This window comes from Pipistrellus hanaki (genome assembly GCF_964339955.1).
Source record: "Pipistrellus hanaki genome assembly, chromosome: 12".
NCBI lineage: Eukaryota > Metazoa > Chordata > Mammalia > Chiroptera > Vespertilionidae > Pipistrellus > Pipistrellus hanaki.
In genome coordinates, this window is record NC_140514.1 from 1,951,280 (window position 1) to 1,970,729 (window position 19,450).

At 62.7% G+C, this 19,450-nt stretch overlaps 1 protein-coding gene across 6 annotated transcripts in view; it reads left to right on the forward strand.

Annotated features, from left to right (window-relative positions):
- The window catches only part of LPIN1 (lipin 1), a 63,288-nt gene that overhangs the window by 20,452 nt on the left and 23,386 nt on the right, over positions 1-19,450 (forward strand). For 2 of the 6 annotated variants that reach the window (XM_084900071.1, XM_084900076.1), the window contains 6 exons: positions 11,914-12,114; positions 13,134-13,229; positions 14,550-14,827; positions 15,031-15,156; positions 18,193-18,300; positions 18,835-18,964. In XM_084900071.1, coding sequence (XP_084756197.1) covers positions 11,914-12,114; positions 13,134-13,229; positions 14,550-14,827; positions 15,031-15,156; positions 18,193-18,300; positions 18,835-18,964 — 939 coding nt within the window. Of the gene's footprint in view, positions 1-1,324; positions 1,469-1,754; positions 1,838-7,210; positions 7,335-11,913; positions 12,115-13,133; positions 13,230-14,549; positions 14,828-15,030; positions 15,157-18,192; positions 18,301-18,834; positions 18,965-19,450 lie in introns of those variants that run through there. The other 4 variants (XM_084900075.1, XM_084900073.1, XM_084900074.1 and 1 more) reach the window with 4 other exon arrangements.

Below are 19,450 nucleotides of genomic sequence, written 5' to 3' on the forward strand. Positions count from 1 at the left end.
GGTGCCCTGGTTCCACCAGATTCTTGGGGCCCCGACAAGGCAGTGCTCCTGCTGAAGCCGCCTCACCAGGGGCCCCAGCCCAGCAAGGACCGGCCTTGGATCCGAGGAGGTCCCCTCCCTTCCCGGGAGCCCAGGCCACCCTGGGCCTCTGGGGCAGCGGTCGGCAAACTCCTCCGTTCACAGAGCCAAATGTCAACAGTGCGACGATGGACATTTCTTTGGAGAGCCACATTTTTTAAACTTAAACTTCTTCTAACGCCACTTCTTCCACATAGACTCGCCCAGGCCGTGGCGTTTTGTGGAAGAGCCACACTCAAGGGGCCAAAGAGCCGCCTGTGGCTCGAGAACCGCAGTTTGCCAACCACGGCTCTGGGGGAATGACTTACTCGTGTTTCCCCCCCCTCCCTTTTATTGATTAAGGTATTACATATGTGTCCTTATCGCCCCACTGCTCCCCTCCCCTCATGCCCTCACCCCCTGCTCCTTACTCTTCTCCTGGGGCACCCTTTCCGCCCGGGCGTCTGCAGAGCTGACCACTGTTCGCCGCACGGCCACCCACACTGCTTCCTGGCACGCCACCCCCTCCCCCGGTGCAGGGCTCTGTGCACTGTGCAGGCCGTTAACCTGGAAAACCTCAGCCTCCCAGGTGGCGGTGCAGTTACTGTCACTGGCTCAAAGGGGGGCTCCCAGCTAGCAGGGGGGCAGCTGCCCTCACTCCGGTGGCCCTTCAGGCCGAGGGGGTGTCACTGTCCAGCCCTCCGCACCCTCAGCAATGGGTGCTCTCCGGGCGGCCCTCCTGGGAGGGCGGCTGGAGCCGGCTGAGCGGGGCCAACACTCAACAAGTCTTTCTGGGAGTCCCAGTGTGTGGGGTTCTAGAGTCTGAAAACCTTTCGGGAGGTCAGCAATCGGCCAGGTAACCTACACAATGGCCTTTTCGGTCCTCAAGGTGGACCCGTGGGCTGAGCGCCTGCCCCCCACTTTCCAGATTGTGAAACGGAACCTGCAGAACCCGGGAGCTCGGGTTGCTTTGCCCAGGCCCCTCCTCCTCCAGCCGGCAGGGCCAGGTCCCCCTCTCCCTGCTCCCCCTCCTCGGCCCTGCCCATTAGGCTGGAGCAGCAGGTCCTGGGGGCCGCCACCACGGGGATGCCTCCCACGGCTGAGTCACCGCTCAGACCACCTCTGACCACCTGGCGGGTGGCTGACCGCCGCAGGGCCCTCCCAGGGCGGCGCCAGACAGGCGGGGTCAAACGGGAGAGAAGCCGCGATCTGCCGTCCCACTTCCGCGTGCACTCATTGATTATTGATGTCCTGACCCGGGGCTGCGCCTGCAGCCTCGGTGTCCTGGGACAACGCGCGCATCCGCCGAGCTACCCCGGCCGGGGCGCTCCCTGGGCCTCTTAAGAGGGCCCACGAGACCCCAAAGGCTTGCTCCCTGTCACCCCTCCAGCTGCCCCCCAGGAAGGCCAAGGTAGGCGGCGAGGGAGGGCTGGCGGGCCCGGCCTTCCTCCTAGCGAGGGCGGGGGGGAGGGGGTGGAGCGGGCTCTGAAAGCGACACCCGAACCGGCCCGTGCGTCCGTCGCGAGGCCCCTGGCGGCCACCCGCGCGCAGGCCCCGCCCCTCCGTCCATGGCCCCGCCCCTCCTCCCCTGACCCTGCCCCTCCTCCCCTGGCGGCCACCCGCGCGCAGGCCCCGCCCCGCCTTGGCTCCTCCCCCGCCCCGCCCCCGCGCGCAGGCTCCGCCCCCGCTCTGGCCCCGCCCCCGCCCGGGGGCCCTGCTGTCAGCGAGCGCGCGGGGCGGTGTTTGCATACAAAGGCGGCCACGCGCGCGGCGCCCCGCGGTGAGTAGCGGCCCCGCGCCGCCGTGGGGCCCGGGCGAGCCCCGTGGAGCCCCGCGGGCGGTGATCGGGGGCGGGAAGGGGCCGCAGCCTTGGCGGGGCCGCGGGGCTGAGCGGCGGGGATTGGGGCGCGCGGCCGGCTGAGCGGGCGGGGGCGCCGGGCCCACCTGACCGCCGCCCGCGGCCCGCGGCCCGCGCCCCGTGCCCGCGGCCCCGCCGCCGCCGCGGGAAGTGGTTCCGGGCGGGAGGCGGGGACAGCGGCCGCCGGGGCAGATTGACAGGCTGCCCGGCATCCTGGCTGTCCCCTCCGGGCGCTGCGGGGCTGACCTTGAGCGGCTGGTTGGACCGGCGGGGTGGGGTGAGGTGGGGGCGGGGCGCTGCGGGTCCCGGGGAGCCTGGCCCGGGGGTGGGGTGGGGAGGGGAACCCGATCGCGGGAGCAGAGGCGGTTCTTCCTGTGCAGTGGGCAGCCCCTGCCCTTGGCGGGGCCCTGCCATGAGAATGTGCCTCGAAGGGTTACGGTGCCTGCTGTGCAGCCCAGGAAACTGAGGCCGCGCGCCCAAGGTCACGCAGCTGCTGGGAGGACGGCCTGGAGCCCGGCTGGCTGGAATCGGGGTCCCCCGGTGGGTGACCCCGGATTCCCAGGCCTCTGTGCACCCTCCCCGCAGCCCCGTCAGGTCCCCTGCACATGGTCCTCGTTGGGGGAAAGCCGGACAATGTGAGGAGGAAAAGCAGTGTTTTGCAAATCACTCTGTAGGTGCCCCGGCGCTGGCGTGTAGGAGGCTGGCGAAAGCAGGTGCCAGCCCTGTTTGTGAGGTGACACAGGAAGCGTGAGCGTGGGCAGGGTTCAGTGGGAGAGTTTTTAGCTGCTGTAGTCTCTCCAGGACCGCGGGAGCGTTTTGGAAAAGAGGAGCATGGAAAGGGCTTTTATTTTAGTTTTGGGGGGTATGCATGGCAGCGAAATGTACTGTTGACCTGTGCTCCATAATCGGGGTCCTAGGCATGAAAGTGAGCCATGAGGAAGGTGGACAGTAACCAAGGAGCAAACACCCTTCCTCCTCCCCCGCAGACACGCTGGAAGACCTGGGGGGTTTGGGTTGGTTCCTTCTTTTGCTCACGCTCCTTGTTTGCCAAGATGTGTTTGCTCAGCAGGCCTTTGTGTGTGTGGGGGTGTTTGTCTTAGAGCTTTTATTTCTGGTTACGTAGGGCCACGTGGCGCAGGCGGGGACCGAGCCCCGGGCGGGACCTGAGCTGGTGGGTCTGAGGCCCGGGCTGCGGTCTCAGTTTGGCCTGAGCTGGCTGTGGGACCCTGCTCTCAGTTACCAAAAACAAAACAACACACCCCTCATCGGTTCTGGGAAGGACCGGGCTGCAGGCAGGGGCGCACCTGCCGGCTCTCAGCGCACGGGGAGAACTTGGGGGTTCGGGTGGGGGGCCGAAGGATCTGTTGGTTCTGCAGACGAAGCGATGCCCCCTGTCCCGCCGGGAAGTTGGGTGGGTGAACGGACGGGGCGCAGGCTGGCGAGGAGGCTCAGGCTGCTTCTCCGCAGCCGGTGGTCCCCGCCACACCGCCCAGCCCGCTGCCCGGGTGCTGTGATTCCCGCAGCAGTGCAGGATGTGTGCGCGGGTGCGGGACGCCGGGCTTCCCAGAGACAAGCTGCAGGCTGTCCGCCGGGCTCAGGGCGCTGTGTGCCGCCCGCTCCCGCGCCTGAGCTGACCGCGGGCCTGTGGCACCTGTTTGCCAGCTGCTTCGGGGACAGGACGGTCCTTACCGCCGTGTCCCTGGTTTCCAGGAAGCCTGTCTTTCTGATGAAGCCTCCCTCTGTACGCACGGGTCCCCTGGGCAAGCAGCATGGGTTTACACAAGAGGCAAGCCGCAGGGGTCATGGGGTCGTGGGGTCCATCGCCCAACAAGGGGCACTCCCGGGCAAGGGCATTTCCTGCCACTGAGCCCGGGGGGCGGGGGAGGCAGAGCGCTGCCCAAGGTGGAGCTGTCTTTGGGCGTCGATGTTTAGGACAAACGGAAACGGGTCATCACCCTGCGGGAATAAGAGCGCACCCCCCAATACCTCTGTATCCATCGCAGCCAGCAGTCTCCTCTGCCCTGCCTTTTGGGGAAGGTGCACGGACAGTAGGTGGAGGGGGTTGATGGGGGGAAAAGGGGGATCTATGTAATACTTTCCACAATAAAGAGTAAGAGAAACCGAAACCGGTTTGGCTCAGTGGATAGAGCGTCAGCCTGTGGACTCAAGGGTCCCTGGTTCGATTCCGGTCAAAGACATGTATCTTGGTTGCGGGCACATCCCCTGTAGGGGGTGTGCAAGAGGCGGCTGATTGATGTTTCTCTCTCAGCGATGTTTCTGACTTTCTACCCCCCTTCCTTCCTCTCTGTAAAAAACCAATAAACTTTCTATCCCCCTTCCTTCCTCTCTGTAAAAAAACAATAAACTTTCTATCCCCCTTCCTTCCTCTCTGTAAAAAAACAATAAACTTTCTATCCCCCTTCCTTCCTCTCTGTAAAAAACCAATAAAATGTATTTAAATAAAAAAAGAAAGAAAAAAAGTTGATGTGTGCCAAGTTCCCTCAGGCAGGGACTGAATTCAAAGCCCAGCCCGGGCCTGGAGCCCGCTGTGACCACAGGGTCAGCACCTGGCTGCCATGTGTGCAGGCCGTGGTCAGGTTCTTCATTTGCTTACACAGGCCCGGGAATGCCACCCCATTCTACAGATTGGAAACTGAGGCGCCAAGAGGTTAGTGCCTTGCTTGTGGTCCCAGGTTAGTCTGCGAGGGGAGCTGGGATCTGAACCCCAGCTGTCTGCATTCTTTTTAAAAAAAATATTATATTTTATTAATTTTAGAGGGGAAGGGAGAGGGAGAGGGATAGAAATATCCATGATGAGAGAGAATCATGGATCGGCTGCCTCCTGCACGCTCCCCACTGGGACCGAGCCCACAACCTGGGCACGTGCCTGTGGCTGGAATCAAACCTGGGAATCCTTTAGTCCGCAGGCCGACGCTCTATCCACTGAGCCAAACCAGCCAGGGCAGCTGTCTGCATTCTTACCCCCATGCTGTGTGGGCTGGACTTTGGACCGGCCAGCTAGTACTCAGCCCTCCAAGCATTCCTGGGGCGGAGTGGGCGAGCGGGTGTCATACCAGAGTCACAAGAGCAGGGCATTTTTTTTGTCCAAGACCCAGACTTGGACAGAGGGCTCTCGCCGGTGTGCGCAGAGAGGAAGCCGAGCCCTGAGCTCAATCAGTGTCCCGTAAGGAGCAGCCAGAGGGTCGGGGCTGCGGTCCCGCCACCTGGCAGTTCAGGTGCCTCCGGCCCCGCCGGCCAGGCCTTTGGCGCTCCTTGGCCGGGGCCTGCGGACACGCGTCCTGTGGGGCTGTCCGATCGGGGCATTGCAACACGGGGAGGAGCTGAGCGGCCGCCCATCGCACCTTCCTGACTCCCCTTTGCCCTCCGGTGTCCCGGCGGGCTCAGTGATGGGGATATGCTGGCATGGAGCGGCCAGAGGGTCCTGTCCTCTGAGGGCCTTACACCTTGACGCTAAAGCAGTACGTGCAGGTGCAGACAGTGACCCTCAGAAGCCAGCTCGGTGGAAATGCAGGCGCCGAGAAGCGAGGTGCCCCCCTCCCCCAGGTCTGGTTCCCGGTGGGCCTGTGAATGAGCCTCATTTGGAGAGGGAATCAGTCCAGGAGTTTTGTGTGGGAATCAGGATATGAGGACATGTAATTCTTTAAAAAAAAAAAAAAGAGTGTGTTTTATTGATTTTTTACAGAGAGGAAGGAAGAGGGACAGAGAGCTAGAAACATCAATGAGAGAGAATCACCGATCAGCTGCCTCTCGCACAACCCCCACTGGGGATGTGCCTGCAACCAAGGTACATGCCCTTGACCGGAATCGAACCTGGGACCCTTCAGTCCACAGACCGACGCTTTATCCACCGAGCCAAACCGGTTTTGGCCATGTAATTCTTTTTTATATAAAAAATGTATATATATATATATATATATATATATATATATATATATATATATAAAATTGATTTTTTACAGAGAGGAAGGGAGAGTGATAGTGAGAAATATCGATGAGAGAGAAACATCGATCAGCTGCCTCCCGCACACCCCCACTGGGGATGTGCCCGTAACCAAGGTACATGCCGGGATCAAACCTGGGACTCTTGAATCTGCAGGCCGATGCTCTAACCACTGAGCTAAACTGGTTTCGGCTAGTACATGTAATTCTTAACAAGGGGGTTCATGTTGTCAGTACTTCCGTACTCCCCCCTCACTCCCCCCGACCCCACTCAACGAGTACCTCTCCACGTTGGTTCCTGAGCTGCCTCTCCGTTCTCTTAAACGCAGTCTCCTAGTGCCCCCTCCCCGGGGCGGCCAGTCCGTGACGCCCTGCACCAGAGCCCTGGAGATGCTGGCGCTGTCCCCGACTTTCCCTGCCGTGGTCAGTGCCCCGATACTGTCTGCATGCGGCTCTTGCAGGATTGCTGGGGTGCGCTAGTAGGTGCCGAGTGACAGCTATTGCCCTGCCGCACCCCCCTGGCACCCCCAACCTGGAGGTTCCCAAAACGCGTTGAATCTGGGCCCCCCGGAAGGCCCCCTTGGCTTTGCACGTGCTGAATTGTGAGCAGCGCTGAGTAGCTTCCCATTGTCATCGCCCAGATGGGCTCCTTCCCTCTCCCCTGCCTTCCCCTCGGAGCTCCTTCTGTGTTTGCCCGTTTCCTGGTGGGTGGGGCCGAGGCCGCCCTGAACTGACCCTGCTGCCACGGAGGGGCCGGTGCGGGCAGAAGCCGCCGGGTTGCGAAAGCTGTGGCCGCAGCTTTGGATGTTGGCATGCGTTCCAGAAGCCAGCGCTCCTTGGCGATCTGTGACAAGCCCCCGGAGGAGGGTTCTGCACATTTGGGGACGAAAGGCTGATGTTTTTCTGATGTAACAACTGGGTGAGAAGTGGCGAGACCTCCGTCACCCACCCCTGACCCAGTCCGCCGCCCGCCCTCCTGGGGCTCGGGGACGGGGTGGCTCCTGAGAGGTCCTGGTACCGATTGGCTTCAGCGCGGGGCGCTCCCGCCCTGGCCCGGACCCCGGCCCGGCCCGCTCTGTCTGCTCATTGCAAGTCGATGGTTCTGGCGCCCACTTCTGCGGGGTGACTGGGCCTCCGGCCTGACCGCCCGCCGGGAGCAGCCGTCCCCTCCTGGTCCCCAAGCAGAGCTGGGATGAGCTGGAGCGCCGGCTTCGTCTGACCTGCTTCATCCGGACGGGACTGCGGTGGGGCCTCCATCCAGGCCGGACGGGACTGCGGTGGGGGATCCAGGCCGGACAGGACTGAGGTGGGGGATCCAGCGCCCCCGGTTTTGCTGCTGCCTCACTTTTGTCAGGAGGTCTTAGTCTGACCTGAGGGCTTTTGTGGTGAATTTTCTTACTTTGAACGTGTGTCTCGGGAAGAACCCTGGCGAGCCAACACAGGGCCTGCACCCCGAAAGGTAAGGCTGCTTCGCTGTCTAGTTTAAGACGCCCCTCTGTGCGGGATGATGGTGAACTCAGTGGCTGAGGGACAGAAGGGAGCGGCTTCCCCCAGCGGTGCCGCCAGCTGTGCCGCCCGACGTGCTGCCCGGTGGGTTGAGAGCAGGCGCCCTGACTCCCCGCTGGTGTTGGCTCCCCGCCTCGCTGCTCTGTCCTCCGTCCCCCTTCCCTCCCTGGGGAGGTAACCGTCACCTGACCCTCACCGCCGATAACATCCAGGCTGGGACACGGACTTCCTCGTTGCCGTTAACAGGAGCCACAAGAGGAAGAAGCGTGTTTGTCGTTCCGTTTCCCTCTCAGGCAGGCCGCCCGGGTCACTGTGGCATTTCCTAGAACGCGTTTTAGTGCTTTAAGGGCGGGTGAGACCCAGCGCTGACGTCACAGCCGCGCAGGTGAACGCCGTGTGTGTGTGTGTGTGTGTGTGTGTGTGTGTGTGTGTGTGTGGTTTTACTCAGGGCTGGTCAGACTCACATCTGGACCCCAGACCTAGAGACAGGCTGGAAGGTGCTCAGAGCACAGCCAGGGGTCCTCGTGGGGCTGGGCTGGGGCTGGCCTCGCCCTGTAGGGGGTTAGGGGTGGTGGCGCCGCCCGCACCCCGTCCTCTTGGGGCTGGGCTGGGGCTGGCCTCGCCCTGTAGGGGGTTAGGCCCGGGCACGGGCACGTCCGCCCGGGCCCCAGGACCAGCCGCAGGCGGAGGGGAGCTGTGGGTGGGCCGCCGGGGGGAGCCCGGGAGCAGACTCACGCTTTTAACGAGGAACCGTCCACTGAAAGCCAGACGGCCTAAGAACCCTGGTGACGGGCTGCTCGCCCCCAGAATCAATGACTCAGCCTTTTAGGAAGGTCACAGAGGGACCCCGACATTCGGTTCAGTGCTGAGCCGGTGTAGGGGTAAGACTGTCAGCTTCCGGAGGACAGGCATCAGCCTTACCTGGGGCCGAGCCCAGAGCCAGGCCCAGGGAGCCCTCGCGTGACCTCTGCTGCTCGACGGACGGGTGCACACGAGGGGAGGGGTGGAGTGGGGACTGGCGTGCGGTCCCCACGGCTGACGGTGGACCGTGGCTCCCAGGTGTACGGTGTCTCCCTGGTTCTCAGCAGACAGGATCTCGGCCCGGTGCTGCTGCCGAACTCGGGGGGTGTTTGCTAGCCCCCCGATGTGTTCATTTCCCCACGGCCGGGCCAGGAGGCCGGGCCAGGAGGCTCTGCACCCCGGTGCGCAGTCCCGCGGGCGGCAGGGGGCAGTGGCCGCCGCGGGCAGCGGGGAGCCGGTCGCCAGGCGGGAGCTGCCGCAGCCTCACCCCTCCTGCTTTTCCGCTCTTACCCTTTGCCTGCGTGGCCTGCTGCTGGCGAGGTGCCCGTGAGCCTCTGATTAAACCCGTTTGGAGTGATTTTTTTTTGGGGGGGGCATTGTCTTGACGAGGTTCAGTGGAGAAAATGTTTCCCCTTTTCTTACTCTCCTCTGATTGTTAAGTTCTAGCTCTTTCCCCCGCATCCAGACCTGCCTAACGGCTCTGGAGGTGGAGGGTGTGCCAGTATCTGTACATCCTTTCCTCCATTCTCCGGTCCTGGCCCCCTCCCCCCACCTCCCATATCTCCTCCTCCCTCCCGCCCCCCCCCCCATCCCCTGGGCGTCTGCTTGGGTTAAAGACTTGACTGCCTCCTGCACGCCCCCTACTGGGGATGTGCCTGCAACCAAGTACATGCCCTTGACTGGAATCGAACCCGGGATCCTTCAGTCCGCAGGCCGACGCTCTATCCACTGAGCCATGGCGGTTAGGGCACAAATACATTTTTTGACCAAATCATAGTCCCAATGAGTTCTTGGTTAATACAGTTTCCTTCCTCATCCCTTAGATTTTGTTTAAATCGCGGTGAAATACACACAACATCACGTTTACTGTCTTAGCCGTTTAAACGCGCCCAGCTCAGTTCACTTTATCCAAGTGCATTCGCGCCGCGGCAGCCCTCACCCGGCCAGGCCCGGCATCTCTCGTCCCTCGGGAAGGAGCTCTGTCCCCACGAAACTCCGACTCGCCTTCCCCGCCCCCTCGGCCGGTCATCACGGCCCCTCTTTCCGTCTCTGCGCGGCTGCTCCTGCCGCCTCCCGCACAGACCGCCCTCGGGGCCCGGCTTCTCCCACGTGGGGTCACGTCCTCGGGGCCCAGCTTCTCCCACGCGGCGTCCGTCCTCCGGGCCCGGCTTCTCCCACGCGGGGTCATGTCCTCCGGGCCCGGCTTCTCCCACGCGGGGTCACGTCCTCGGGGCCCGGCTTCTCCCACGCGGGGTCATGTCCTCCGGGCCCGGCTTCTCCCACGCGGGGTCACGTCCTCGGGGCCCGGCTTCTCCCACGCGGCGTCCGTCCGCCGGGCCCGGCTTCTCCCACGCGGGGTCACGTCCTCGGGGCCCGGCTTCTCCCACGCGGGGTCACGTCCTCGGGGCCCGGCTTCTCCCACGCGGGGTCACGTCCTCGGGGCCCGGCTTCTCCCACGCGGGGTCACGTCCGCCGGGCCCGGCTTCTCCCACGCGGGGTCATGTCCGCCGGGCCCGGCTTCTCCCACGCGGCGTCCGTCCGCCGGGCCCGGCTTCTCCCACGCGGCGTCCGTCCGCCGGGCCCGGCTTCTCCCACGCGGCGTCCGTCCGCCGGGCCCGGCTTCTCCCACGCGGGGTCACGTCCTCGGGGCCCGGCTTCTCCCACGCGGGGTCACGTCCTCGGGGCCCGGCTTCTCCCACGCGGGGTCACGTCCTCGGGGCCCGGCTTCTCCCACGCGGGGTCACGTCCGCCGGGCCCGGCTTCTCCCACGCGGGGTCATGTCCGCCGGGCCCGGCTTCTCCCACGCGGCGTCCGCCCTCGGGGCCCGGCTTCTCCCACGCGGGGTCATGTCCTCCGGGCCCGGCTTCTCCCACGCGGGGTCACGTCCTCGGGGCCCGGCTTCTCCCACGCGGGGTCACGTCCGCCGGGCCCGGCTTCTCCCACGCGGGGTCATGTCCGCCGGGCCCGGCTTCTCCCACGCGGCGTCCGCCCTCGGGGCCCGGCTTCTCCCACGCGGGGTCATGTCCGCCGGGCCCGGCTTCTCCCACGCGGCGTCCGTCCGCCGGGCCCGGCTTCTCCCACGCGGCGTCCGTCCGCCGGGCCCGGCTTCTCCCACGCGGGGTCACGTCCTCGGGGCCCGGCTTCTCCCACGCGGGGTCACGTCCTCGGGGCCCGGCTTCTCCCACGCGGGGTCACGTCCTCGGGGCCCGGCTTCTCCCACGCGGGGTCACGTCCGCCGGGCCCGGCTTCTCCCACGCGGGGTCATGTCCGCCGGGCCCGGCTTCTCCCACGCGGCGTCCGCCCTCGGGGCCCGGCTTCTCCCACGCGGGGTCATGTCCTCCGGGCCCGGCTTCTCCCACGCGGGGTCACGTCCTCGGGGCCCGGCTTCTCCCACGCGGGGTCACGTCCTCGGGGCCCGGCTTCTCCCACGCGGCGTCCGTCCTCCGGGCCCGGCTTCTCCCACGCGGGGTCATGTCCTCCGGGCCCGGCTTCTCCCACGCGGGGTCATGTCCTCGGGGCCCGGCTTCTCCCACGCGGCGTCCGTCCGCCGGGCCCGGCTTCTCCCACGCGGCGTCCGTCCGCCGGGCCCACCGCGGTCAGCACACGCCAGTGTCCCCTTTCGTGGGAAGCGGAGAGAATCCATTGAGTGTTCAGACGACACCGGCCCGCCCTCCCGCCATTGGCACGGGGCTGGTCTCCGCCTCCTGGCGATGGGGATGCTGTGGCTGTGAGCACGGTGTGCAGCGAGCGCTCCGAGGCCTCGCTGTCCGTTCTTGGGGACACCCGCCCAGGGGGACTGGCTGGACGGCAGGGCCGCTCTCGTTTTAGTTTTTGGGGAGTCAGCACCCTGTGCCGGTGGTGGCTGCACCGTTTTGCATTCCCGTCGACGGGGCAGGCGGACTCGTTCCTCCTCGTCCTCACCTGTGCCTGCTTTCCCTGCGTTTCAGAGAGCGGCCATCCCCGTGGGAGGGGGACAGTGGTGTCTCCCTTTAAACATTCTCAGTGCTCAGCCCAGGCCGCCCGGGGGTAGAGGCTGGGGTGGGGCCATGACCCTGCATTATGGAACAGCTGAAACCAGTGTGGCTCAGTAGATAGAGCATCGGCCTGAGGATTGAAGGGTCCCAGATTCGATTCCGGTCAGGGGCATGTACCTTGGTTGCGGGCACATCCCTGGTAGGGGGTGTGCAAGAGGCAGCTGATCGATGTTTCTCACTCTCTATCCCTCTCCCACTCGGTAAAAAAAATCAATAAAATATATTAAAAAAAAAAAAAAAAGAATGATGGAACAGGCTCTCTGCTTCTCCAGGGGGGTATCCCAGAGGCCTCCTGAGGTCTTGGGGTAGAGGGGGCGGGCGATGGAGCTGGTGTGGCATCCATTCCAGGGGACAGAAAACAAGATGGTGCCGGCAGGAAGCCAGGCCGGACACGGAGCCCACAGTCTGCGGGTGTGGGCAGCGGCCACCCTGAGTTAACTGTGTGTGTGTGTGTGTGTGTGTGTGTGTGTTTTCCAGGCTCAGACCATGAATTACGTGGGGCAGCTGGCGGGCCAGGTGTTTGTCACCGTGAAGGAGCTGTACAAGGGCCTGAACCCCGCCACCCTGTCCGGATGCATCGACATCATCGTCGTCCGGCAGCCCAACGGGAGCCTGCAGTGCTCCCCCTTCCACGTGCGCTTCGGCAAGATGGGGGTGCTGCGCTCCCGAGAGAAAGTGGTGAGAGCCGGCCCGGCCCGCGTGCGGCTTCCCGGCCGGAGCTGGTCCGGGCCCAGACTTCCGTCTCCCCGTGGGCCGGGCTGTTCCCCGCGGGCCATGAGCTCGGCCTGTCCCGGTGACCGCGGCGGCGTGAACGGCTCTGGAGTTCAGGGGCTTAAGCCCGTGGTCGGCAAACTGCGGCTCTGGAGCCACATGCGGCTCTGTGGCCCCTGGAGTGCGGCTCTTCCACAAAATAGCACGGCCTGGGCCAGTCTGTGTTGAAGACGTGGCGTTAGGAGACGTTTAAGTTTAAAAATGTGGCTCTCCAGAGAAATGTCAGTCCTTGTCCTGTTGGCATTTGGCTCTGTGGACTCCTGAGTTTGCCGACCGCGGGCATAAACCAGCGTGGGCTCAGCGCCTGGGCTCTGGCCGGGAGTTAGGCCGGCAGGGCCGGCTGTGTCTGCCGTCGCCATCCGGCCTCAGCTGGAAGGCTCCAGGCTGGGCCTGACCTCTGGAGACGTGTCACTCACATGACAGCTGCCTCTCAGGGGCTGTTGGCCCCTCCGTGAGGTCTGGGCGTCCTCACCACATGGTGGCCGGTGAGCATGGGGGAGACAGAGAGAGAGAGAGAGAGAGAGAGAGAGAGAGAGAGAGAGAGCCAGCCAGTGGACACTGCCTTTTCCCCTGACCCAGCCTCTGAAGTCACCAGCGCCACCTCTGTGGTGTGCTGCTCGCTGAGCCGGGCTCCGGGGAGGGCGGTGCGGGGCGGGGCAGGCTGCGGTCCGATGGGGAGGAGCAGGCGGGGAGGGCGGTGTGGGGCCGGGGCAGGCTGCGGGTCCGATGGGGAGGAGCAGGCGGGGAGGGCGGTGTGGGGCCGGGGCAGGCTGCGGTCCGATGGGGAGGAGCAGGCGGGGAGGGCGGTGCGGGGCGGGGGCAGGCTGTGGGCTCTCCGTGGCGTCTGTGCGGTTCAGGGCATGCGTGTGGCAGCGTGGCCGGGGGAGGCTGGCTCCCTGACATGGAGACATGCGTTTTCCTTCCAGGTGGACATAGAGATCAACGGGGAGTCCGTGGATTTACACATGAAGCTGGGAGACAACGGAGAAGCCTTTTTTGTTCAAGAGACGGATAACGACCAGGTGAGGAGGGCTGGGGTCAGGTCACTGCCCAGCTCCGTGGACTCATGTGGCTCTGTGGATCGTGAGTTTGCCGACCGCTGGCATAAACCAGCCGTGGGCTCAGCTCCTGGGCTCTGGGCGGGAGTTCGGACGGCAGGGCCAGCAGGAGACGCGGGGTGCGGCGGAGCACGCTGCCGGCTCTGACGGCGCGGACGCTGGCAGCAGAGGAGGCGGGCGCTCCCTGTCCTGGCGTTCGGGCCGGACGGGCTGGTGTGGGCTGACCGGCGGTCCGGCTGCTCCCGTTGGCTCACCGTTTCCGGGGGACGGAGGAGCCCAACCGCGTGCCCTGAGCCCTGGTCCGGAGAGTACGGATTGTGCGGCTGTCAAACGCAGAGGGCCGAGGGGGCGCATTTTTGTCTAGTGAGCGACCAGATTGCGTTTGTTTTCATTACTTTATTTTATTCTTATTTTTTAGAATTCTCACCTGAGGCTATTTTCCCATTGATCTTTAGAGAGAGTGGGAGAGAGAGAGGAAGATAGAAACATGGACGTGAGAGAAACACTTCGATTGGCTGCCTCCCGCAGGAGCCCTCACCAGGGCCCAGTCCGTGGAAGAGCCTGCAACCTAGTTACGTGCCCTTGACCGGAATTGAATCCGGGACACTTCCTTACACACACACATGCTCTCTTACACACACACACACACACACACTCTCGCTCTCTCTCTCTCTCTCACATACACATGCTTACACATACGCTCTTGCATTCACACATGCTCTCTCTCACACACACACATGCTCTCTTATACACACACACACTCTTACATACACACGCTCTTTTAGACACACATGCTCTTACAACACTCTTACACTCTCCTACACACACACTCACACACACTCTCACACACACATTCGCTCTTATACACATGCTCTCTTAAACACACACTCCTACACACACACACACACACACACACACACACACACCCTGGCCCACACTGACATGCAGAACTGAGTCTAGTTCCCAGGCAGTGTGGTGACTCAGAGCCTGTTTGTCCCTCTGCACTCGGAGAGTTCCGCTGAGCTGAGTCCCGCGGCCTGAGGTCGCCGCGCAGGCCACACTTGGCTGTAACGGTGGAGAGGCGGATGCAGTGCCCAAGGGCACTCAGTGAGTCCCAGAGGCGGATGCGGTGCCAAAGGGCACTCCGTGAGTCCCACGCGGACCCGGGCCCTCCCGTGGCCCGGCAGCCGCGCCCCCAGGTCCCGGCGTGTTCACCGGGCGCTCCGGCCGCCCCCGAAGCCGCGGGAACGAGCCCCCCAGGTGCGAACGGCCCTCTGTCCTCAGGAGGTGATCCCCACGCACCTGGCCACCTCGCCCATCCTGTCGGACGGCGCCTGCCGCATGGAGAGCCAGCTGAGGCGGGGTCCCGGGGAGCGGGCGCGGGGCCCGCCCGGCGAGACGCCCTCCAGCGGCTCCCTGGGGAAGCAGCGGCGGAAGCGGCGGCGGAAGGCCCAGCGGGACAGCCTCAAGCGGGACGACACCCCCGGCACCTCCGAGGACGAGGACATGTTCCCCATCGAGATGAGCTCCGACGAGGAGCGGGACCCCGCGGGCGGCGGCAGGTGAGGGCGGGCTGGAGCGCCCGGAGGCCGGCGACCGATTTCTGAATACGGTTCTCACATCCCCACCCCGCCCGCCCCGGGGACACGTTTGAAAACGGACACTGCCATTGTGATGGTCTGTCCTTTTGACTTTAATATCTCTCTCTCTCTCTCTCTCTCTCTCTCTCTCTCTCTCTCTCTCTCTCTCTCTCTCCTCTAACCAGAACTCTTAATAACGACATACCTCCATTCCAAGAAGATGTTCCCAAGGAGAACCTGCCCCCAGTCACGCCTTATTTTCAGTCATCATCGTACCCTAGTTCTGACAGAGAGTGGTCACCCCACGCCAGGTGAGCTGCCGTGTGTGTGTGTGTGTGTGTGTGTGTGTGTGTGTGTGCATGTGCGTGTGCTCGCTTGTCCTGGCCCAGAGGGTCTGTAGAATAGGAACATACAGAAGAGTGGAGTGAGTTAGGCGGAAGAAGAGGTAGGTTGGAGTAGGTCGCGGGCGGACACGGGGACGGCCTTCCTGCCTCCGGAGTGAGGGGACCACCGCCTCTCCCTTCTCCCCGAGCTCAGGCACTCGCCGAGTTCAGGCTGTTATTTCCTGGAAGTGAGAGCACGTGTCTGCTGGGCCTCCAGCGGGGGCAGCTTGCAGAGAGCCACATCATGCCATCGCACCATGCCACCGCATCACACCACCGCATCACGCCACCGCAGCAGGGGCCATAGCGGCCGTCAGGGCGATAATTGGTTCTTTTTTATTTTTTATTTTTATATTTTATTGATTTTTTACAGAGAGGAAAGGAGAGGGATAGAGAGCTAGAAACATCAATGAGAGAGATACATCTATCAGCTGCCTCCTGCACACCCCCCACTGGGGATGTGTCCGCAACCAATGTACATGCCCTCGACTGGAATTGAACCCGGGACCCTTGAGGCCGCAGGTCGACGCTCTATCCACTGAGCCAAACCGGTTTCGGCCGATAATTGGTCTTGAGAGCCACAGCCACACACAGCTACTCTGGATATCGCCCCCCTCATCTCCCCCGGGACACACACAGGCATTAAAATCTCACCTCCCAGGGAGCGTTGTTGGGGGGAAATGTCCCAGATGCTCCGGGGGTGGCGACAGTGAGGAAGAGGTGGAGAAGGAGCCATCTAAGTGATAGTGAATAACAACTTGAATTATTCTTCTTATTTATTTATTTTTTTAGACAGAGAGAGAGAGAGAGAGAGAGAGAGAGAGAGAGAGAGAGAGAGAGAGAAACATCAATGTGAGAGCGAAACATCGATCAGCTGCCTTCTGCACGCCCAGACCAGAATCGAACTGGCAACCTTTAGGTTCACAGGATGACACCCAACCACACCCCCTCCCCCCGCCCCTGGGCCGGGCTGTTCTCGCTCTTCATGTGAGATTTACCTCCGGGCCCGGAGCTGCAGAGCTTCCTGCCTGCGTCCGTTTCCCGCACTCACAGTCCTGGTTCCACTCTCGCCTGTGTGATGCGTGCGTGCGCTGCACGGTGAGGGGGGAGGAGGCGGGGGTGCTGAGCCTGAGCTGCAGGTCAGGGGGAACAGGCCGCATCCTGGTGTCCAGCCCGGTCGGGGACCGTGAATGTCAGTCACCGGCAGCCAGGGTGGGGCTGGGGCCCCGGGAAGTCCCCTCCTGAGGCCGGTCTGTCTGTCCCGTCTGACAGCAGCATGGTGCTAGTCACAGACGTAAATGAAAACGTCCTAGCAGCCATCCTGGAAAAGTAGGAGGACACTGAGCAGGCGAACTTCCATGATGCATTTCATCTGACCCAGTGTATCCAGAATAGCATGTCAGGCAGTCAGTTTTTAAAAACACTATTAATGGGCCGGCCCACATGGCTCAGTGGTTGAACTTCGACCTGTGAACCAGGAGGCCCCGGTTCGATTCCCAGTCAGGGCACACACCTGGATTGCGGGCTCGATCCCTCCAGTGTGGGGCGTGCAGGAGGCCGCTGTCATCATTGATGTTTCTCTCTCTCTCTCCCTCTCCCTTCCTCTCTGAAATCAATAAATATATAGAGTGGCCAGATTAGTATGCTCTCTGAACGCATATAATCTGGCCACTCAGGGTATATTCTATATAATAAAAGGCTAATATGCAAACTGACCCCTCTGCCAGGAGGTTGCCCAGCAGGCAGGCAGGCCAACCACCCATGTCCCCTCCTCCTGGCCAGGCTGACCAGATCCCACTCATGCACCAGTTCATGCACCAGGCCTCACACACACACACACACACACACACACACACACACACACACACTCTGAGTGGCCAGATTATTATCCGTTCAGAGATCATCATCATCTGGCCACTCGGTGCATTTAAGAGCAGTCTTCCTGAGCTCCGTCACATGTTGTGTGTGTGGTAGGCCTGTGAAGTCGTGTGTCTCTCACACGGACAGCACCGTTCACGTGCCCGGCCGCCACAGCAGCCGGCGGCTCTCCTGTCGGACAGCGAGGCGGGTCCCGTCCCCGGACCTCAGACACTCTCCTGGGCCCCTGGCGATGAGCCCCCCAGAGGGGAGCACAGGACTCAGGAGGAAATACGGGGTGTTTGGACACCAGCGGGTGGTGTTTGTTGCAGGGAGGATTTAGGGGTTTCGGACACAGCCCTGGAGAGGTTTCCTCTTTTCCGTTTTCCTCTGCGAGTCCAGGGTGATGACCTGTCAGCGTAGGAGGGCCCGCCCGCTGTCCGGTGCCATGGCCAATGCGGGTGAGGGGACACACCTCCTCTCATGGCACCGTGGGGGCTCCTTACGGAGGCAGCCGCAGCGCACAGTCAGACCGCACGCCCCAGCGCGGGGGAGGCGGGCTCAGCCGCGGGGAGCAGCGCCTCCTGGGCACGTGGATGAGACGGAAGGGGCGCTGGGCCCCGGGCAGCTTCCTGTTCTGCGGCTCAGAGAGCTCCTGCTGATTTCTTTCTTCTTCTTTAAAAAAAAAAATATATATATATATATATATATATATATATATATATATATATATTTCATTGATTTTTTTACAGAGAGGAAGGGAGAGAGAGAGTTAGAAACATCGATGAGAGAGAAATATTGATCAGCTGCCTCCTGCACACCCCCCACTGGGGATGTGCCCGCAACCAAGGCACATGCCCTTGACCGGAATCGAACCCGGGACCTTCAGTCCGCAGGCAGACGCTCTATCCACTGAGCCACACCGGCCAGGGCTCCTGCTGGTTTCTCAGCGACGTTAACAGAGCTGCTGGCTGCGGGCCGGGCCCCGGAGTTCGCCTCTTCCCCGGGGACCCCTGACGGCAGTCCCAGGCGGGACGGGCAGGAGGTTTGGGTTCAGATCACTGACCTGTGACCTGTTCTCTCTCCATGTGTGTCCCCGGCACCCAGTAGCCCGCTGGATTGCAAACGGACGCCCCCTCACGTGGCGGTGGCGGCCGAGGGCCTGCTCTCCAGCTCCTGCCCCCCACAGTCATCCGTCCTGCACGCTCCCGAAAGGTAGCCACCTGGCCCAGCTCCTCACTCACCCTCCAGGCCTGGTAACCGCTAACCAGTCCCTCTGTTAACTGCTAACCAGTCACCCTGTCAACCGCTAACCAGTCCCTCTGTTAAAGCTAACCAGTCCCTCTGTTAACCTCTAACCAGTCTCTCTGTTAACCGCTAACCAGTCCCTCTGTTAACAGCTAACCAGTCCCTCTGTTAACCGCTAACCAGTCTCTCTGTTAACTGCTAACCAGTCACTCTGTTAACCGCTAACCAGTCTCTCTGTTAACCGCTAACCAGTCACTCTGTTAACCGGTAACCAGTCACTCTGTTAACTGCTAACCAGTCCCTCTGTTAACCGCTAACCAGTCCCTGTGTTAACCGCTAACCAGTCACTCTGTTAACCGGTAACCAGTCACTCTGTTAACTGCTAACCAGTCCCTCTGTTAACCGGTAACCAGTCCCACTGTTAACTGGTAACCAGTCACTCTGTTAACTGCTAACCAGTCCCTGATGCAGAAAAGCGTTCATCGTGGGTTTGTGTTTAAGTCCTTCAGGCTCCCGGCCTTCCACACCTAAGAGCGACTCCGAGCTGGTCAGCAAGTCGGCGGACAGGGCGGCGCAGAAGAGCAACCTGGAGATGCTGTGGCTGTGGGGGGAGCTGCCCCAGGCCGCTAAGGTGCGTGCCCCCGCTTCCTGTCCCCTCACTTCCTGCCCCTCAGCGAGCTGCCCCTAAAACTGCACAACGGACGGTTTCCTCCCAGGAAACCTTGCTCACAGGCCAGTGTGTGCTGAGAGCCTGGGCGTGCGTGTTCCAGGCTGTGTGTGTTTGCACAGGGTCTGTGAGGGCCCCGGGGCGATGCCGCGGCCTCGAACCCCCAGTGAATGTCTGGGACCCGCAGGGATGGGTGGTGTGAGCGCAGGCGGACCTCCCTGCTGAGGCCAGGAGGGCCCTGTGTGGCCAGCAGGCGGGCCTCCCTGCTGAGGCTCAGGGCACTGTGTGGCCAGCAGGCGGGCCTCCCTGCTGCCAGGAGGGTCCTGTGTGGCCAGCAGGTGGGCCTCCATGCTTAGGCCAGGAGGGCACTGTGGCCAGCAGGCGGGCCTCCCTGCTGAGACCAGGAGGGCACTGTGGCCAGCATGCAGGCCTCCCTGCTGAGGCCAGGAG